Raw genomic sequence first — 5,772 nt, 5'->3', positions numbered from 1 at the left:
GCCAGGTACATCTCACATTTTCGAGGACCTGAAGACCTTGGCTCTTGTAGTTTGATTTCATCACCGAAATCCCCTTTACCCAGAAGGGAAATATGCAAAACTCCAGCCAATCAAGAGGCCAGACAGCAAATTGAAGAAGCGAGTACCTGCTGATGTATGAACATCCAGAATTCTGTTTCTTTCTCCCTGATTATTTATGGTACACGGACTGTGAAAAGAACATGCACATCCAAATTGGTGCCAACTTGTATCTGTATTTACTTATTCGATGATTAATGTCATGCTAGTGGTTACTCTACTGAACAACCCAGAAGCACACACATCCCAATATATCAGGACATTCTATAGCAGTAATCCCAAGTGAAAAAAGCCTTTCATAACAAACTAGCAAATTGCAGTGATAGGCCACACAGGTATAAAATCATAACAAGAGCAATAGCACGGCAACAGAGAGACCCTCTTTCAGGGGGCTGTTGTTGGTTGAACTGGCACGCTGGGCTCCATCGAGGGTGAAGTTGTTCGTTTGGCTTGCTTGCCTTGCTGCACCGCCGAGAGGCTGGCAAGGCTGGGCTTGCAAGACCAGCCGCGTTGTCTGCTTTCCGACCAATCGCAGAGACCATGACTCACCTTCTCACTGGTTACCCCTTCTCGCTAACCCATGGCATGAGGTCCTAACTTGGATCGGATCCACTGCAGTGCCTCTGGTTATTGGTGAGGACTTCATTGACTGGTGGCGGCGGCCCACCAGGTTCACCCCGGCCACGATGCGCAATGGCATCTCATCGGTGATCATGCTCACAACTCGGTGGATTGGAAGCATCACAATGTCACCTCTTTGCCAATGCGCCGTCCACCACCAGTTCGCTCGGCAAAATCAAATCTGAGGCGCAGTCATGGGCGAGGGCGGCCGTGGGTCTTACCGCAACTGTCCCAGGACTGCTGCTACCTAGCTGCGTTGCCTTGTACTCCCTCCGTCCGGAAATACTTGTCGGGTGAATGGATGTATCTAGATGTATTTTAGTTTTAGGTGCGTCCATTTATATCCATTTCTGCGACAAGTATTTTCGGACGGAGGGAGTACTTTAGAGTGAACTCTTTTTCTATCTATCAATGCATCGAGACTCGAGTTTCTGCGTTTTCACTCACGAGAAGAAAAGGCGTTTGCACAAGAAGAAAAGGCACGGCAACAGAGAAATCGAGGTTGTTAGGTCGCAGCTGCAGTAAGATTTTCATCACTAGCGTGTGTAAGATGATCACTGAATGACTAATTTATAAGCAGCAGTATCTAGCATGCCCCTGGGTGGGTGTAACACAACAAGCCAGAGCAGAGCGCTCACCGAGGAAGTGCGCGAGCCCCTCCATCCCATCGGGATCGCAGAAGTACCCCACCGAGACATTCATCGACGCCGCCGCCTGCAAACAAATCGCGAATTTCAGAATCTGGACGAAACCAAGAAGCGGCCAAAACCCCGGCGCCCGGCCCGTCCAGATTGAAGAGCGAGTGAGCGACTGGAGCTGACCTTGTCGGTGTCGGGGTCGCTGATGAGGAGGCACTCGAGGGCGTTCGGGAGCACCACGCGGCGGTACCCGCGCCTGTCGTTGCGGGGCTTGGTGACTTCGACCTCACCCTTCGCGGTGGCCAGCGCAGCGGCGCCGTCGGCCGGCACGGCGGGGGCGTCTACCTTTCGCAGCCTCGAATCCATCGCGTCGCCGCCCAGTCGTCGTCGTCGCCAGGGGAGGGCAAGTCTCGCACGGGGGTTGGGGAGGTAAGTCTTGGGCGAGGCTCGCTGCTCGGGTTGGCTCCGTTTGGATCGCTGCCCTCAACTCCCAAGCCAAAATATTAGCGTTGACTGGGATGTGGGTGTCTGTTTGGATTACTTCCGATTCTTTGGGCACGCCCAGCTCGCCCGCACTCCGTTCATCTGATTCCTCGCCATATTGTTGGCGAAACCAGGGTACGAACCAAACAGCCTGATCTTGAAACCGCAAATCGGCCCTTTTCGCAAAAAAATATATAAGGGCATCTTCAATAGAAATTTTTTTGAGCAACATCTTCAATAGATGATGTAGAGAAAAATACTAACTTTTACATCTTCAAGGCCCAAAAACCCCTCTCCAACAGATAATGTAGATGCAACAAAAAAAATTACATCTCTCCTCTTGAAGATGTAAAATACAACACATTTGCATCTCCACCTACAGGAGATGTAAGCCGCGCGCCAACCGCCCAACTACTTTCATTCGGCTTCCGCCCGCCCACCCAACTCCGCCGCCTACCGATTTCGCTGAAAATCGACACCGCTGCCGCCCGCCCAACTAAGTTGAAGATAAATATAACAGTGGCGGGTGTCGGTGTCAAAACCGGCGGATCTCGGGTAGGGGGTCCCGATCTGTGCGTCTTAGACTGATGGTAACAGGAAGCAAGGGACACAATGTTTACCAAGGTTCGGGCCCTCTCGATGGAGGTAAAACCCTACTTCCTGCTTGATTAATATTGACGATATGAGTAGTACAAGAGTAGATCTACCACGAGATCGTAGAGGCTAAACCCTAGAAGCTAGCCTATGATGATTATGATTATAATTGTGATCGGCCTTCTAAGGACCAACCTCTCCGGTTTATATAGACACCGGAGAGGGCTAGGGTTTACACGGAGTCGGTTACAAGGAAGGAAATACAATTAACCGTCAAAAAAAGGAAGGAAATACAATATCCGGATCGACAAGCTTGTCTTCCACGCAAAGGAGAGTCCCATCCGGACACGGGACGGAGTCTTGAGTCTTGTATCTTCACGCTCCAATAGTCCGGACGATGTATATAGTCCGGCTGTCCGGATACCCCGTAATCCAGGACTCCCTCAGTAGCCCCTGAACCAGGCTTCAATGACGATGAGTCCGGCGCGCAGTCTTGTCTTCGGCATTGCAAGGCGGGTTCCATCTCTGAATACTCCAAAGTAATTATCGAACACGTAGACCCTGTCCGGATCTGCAAAATGATCTTCACATACCATCGTAGAGAACATAGCATAAATCTGGTCTGCTGGCAATCTTTGTATGTCGTGCCCTTGCTTCGTGGCCCGGTCCAACACAAACCGGCGTTTCTCGCCCCATCTCGACTCGCGTTGCGAGGCGGTTTTATTGGCACGCCCTGTCAAAACAGAGATCGTGTTCCTCTTATTACGGGATCTTCCATCAATATGGGCGTGCGTAACCCCACGACGCCCGTTGGCATGACTCCGTGTGTTTTTAGATAAGCCTCAAGCGGTCACGCTGAGGACTCTTGATATTCACCCCCTTTATAAAGGGGCCGAGGCCTATGCCTCTTTTCCACCTCCCTTGCGCCTTTTCGTACCTCGAGTTCTAGCACCCGAGACCTAAGCTCAAACACCCCAGATCCTCCAATATGTCCGGATCCAACCCTCAAGGCCGGTGGGTGGCCTCCTCGATCCAAGAGGAGGACATTGCGAGGCTTATGGAGGTCGGATATCTGACCGCCGACATCCAGCACAGGCTTCCTGCTCCAGGGCAGGTCATTCCTACACCGGAACCCAATGAGAGCGTCGTGTTTGTTCCTCACTTCCTCCGCGGCTTGGGCCTCACCCTTGATCCCTTTGTGAGAGGGCTCATGTTCTATTGCGGGGTGGATTTTCATGATCTAGCTCCTGACGCTATCCTCCATATCTCGTCGTTCGTCATTGTGTGCGAGGCTTTTCTCCACGTCACTCCACACTTCGGCTTATGGCTCAAGACCTTCAATGTGAAGCCGAAGATGATCGAGGGGCGACATGCGGAGTGCGGAGGTGCCATAATAAGCAGGAACACTGATGCCCCATGGCCAGAGGGTTCTTTTCCAGAAGTATCCGATGTATGGCAACGGAGGTGGTTTTATGTCACAGCCCCCAAAGGCACAAAGTGGGTGGCCGCCCCCGAGTTCCGCTCGGGCCCTCCATCACAATTGGCGTCATGGACCGACGTAGGATGGAATTGGGGGCCCGCTAGTGATGTTCCAATACTGCAGAGCCGTATCCGGGAGCTTCTTGAGAAGGACATTAACCTTGTCAGCATAATTCAAGTAATGCTAATCCGACGGATGTTGCCGTGCAAACGTCGGCCTCTCCGAATGTGGGAGTTCAATCCGGAGGGTCCGCGGACTATTAAGCACTTCTTCGGCCTGAAGCTCGAAGGGATGTGTAAATTATTCTTCGGACCACAAGTAAAGTGTCCGGACACCACCGAGGATGCGGGCCTAAGCTGCAATCGCCTAGATGCCCAAGTAAGTAACCTTAAAACCGGACACTTTGTTTTTATTTGTCATAGTCATTATTCTGAAAACCCTCCGTGGCCAGGAATGGCTCAGCAAGGCGGAGAGAATCAGGTGTTCGGCGCCACTTCCCGAAGGCTCGCCTGGTCCAACCGTTGCCAAGATGCTTGGCCGGGTGCTCAGCAAAATGCCCTCAGGGAAAGACGAAGGAAAGGATGGTGAAGCCGAACTTCACACACTACGCATCCGGACCGGGAGAATTGCTTCCTCTCCAGGGGAGGATAGTCGGGGAGGGGAATCCGAGGCCACCTCCCCGCGCGGGAAGAAAAGGGCCGCCTCCGAAGACTTGGAGACGGAGATGCCCAAACAGGGGAAGACAATGTCGCCGGGGGGCTCTGCCCCGACGGGCGTCCTCACCATGTTATGCCCGCCAACGGGCCTGCCCTCAACCGGGCTGTGAGTTAATCGTTAATTCAAAGGTACTGCGTTTCTCCGAGATTAATAACCAGGATTCGTCTTTTGCAGTCCGGCTAGCAGCTCTTCTCAACAGAGCTCGTCTTCGGGGGATCTTCCTCTGGAGATGATGGAGAGCAAGACCCCACCCACCTCTCTGCCTCATGAGGCGGGCGACACTGAGGTGTCGTCACGGAGGAGTCCGGATCTGCCGAAGCCAGAAGCGAATACGTCAGTCGCCCTGAGCCCGGAGCGTTTGGCTCCCACGGGGGGGCGATGAGAAGGGTCCGACACAGTTTGATGTCCGGCTAGACGTACTGACAGGCCTTCTGGAGCGAGCTGCGCTGTCGGAGGAGCATCGCTCATTAATGAGCACGGCTCAAGAAGATTTCATCCGCCACAAGTGGTTTGAATGAAGCATTTACGAGCCTGCTCAAAGGCTTTGAGGCATGTAGTGAAAAATACACTATTTTTTGGCTGTTTGGCACACGCTAGGTGTGCTCCATATGGATAGTAGCCCCTTAGACTCTGGTTGCCTGCCCTAGGCGGCAAACGGGGGATCATATAGTAATGATTGCGCTGTACATATGCGCAGGTATCTAAGGGTCCGGCAGCCAACCAGTCCGTTGAAGTTGCCGAACTAAGGAGGCAGATCGGATCTATTGATGCCGATATCACGCTGGTGAACGAGCGGCTGAAAGAGTCACAAGGTATGTGCTCTACTTTCCTTATTATGTTGTATAGGAAAATATGAGAGGGGCATAATATTAATGCAATATGTTTGGGCTGCAGATGGTGCTGCTGCCGTGGAAGCCCTGAGGGCGGAACTTGTCCAGGCCAAGGAACAAGCTCGAGTGAGCAATGCGGCTGCCCTAAAGGCGGCCAAAGAATTGAGAGCCGAATAGGCTGCTCATCGCCGAAGCGAGGAAAAGGTAGCCAAAATGGCTATGGAGTTGAAAAATGCCGCCGACCGGTATGATCTCCTTGAAAAGAAGAATAAGGCTAGTTCGGCCGACCTGAACAAGGCACTTAATGCCACCAAGGAGATGCGGACCGAGG

The 5,772-nt window shown here is 52.5% G+C and overlaps 1 protein-coding gene across 1 annotated transcript in view; it reads right to left on the bottom strand.

Moving 5' to 3' along the window:
• LOC119363262 (insulin-degrading enzyme-like 1, peroxisomal) overlaps window positions 1–1,703 on the bottom strand; it is an 18,906-nt gene extending 17,203 nt beyond the window's left edge. The window contains exons 1-2 of the mRNA XM_037628576.1: window positions 1,521–1,703; window positions 1,338–1,413 (exon numbers count right to left, since the gene is read on the bottom strand). Coding sequence (XP_037484473.1) covers window positions 1,338–1,413; window positions 1,521–1,703 — 259 coding nt within the window. The remainder of the gene's footprint in view (window positions 1–1,337; window positions 1,414–1,520) is intronic.
• Between the last annotated feature and the right edge of the window lie 4,069 nt (window positions 1,704–5,772).

This window comes from Triticum dicoccoides, chromosome 2B, assembly GCF_002162155.2.
Source record: "Triticum dicoccoides isolate Atlit2015 ecotype Zavitan chromosome 2B, WEW_v2.0, whole genome shotgun sequence".
Taxonomy (NCBI): Eukaryota; Viridiplantae; Streptophyta; class Magnoliopsida; order Poales; family Poaceae; genus Triticum; species Triticum dicoccoides.
This window is presented reverse-complemented; position numbering and strand designations above follow the sequence as displayed.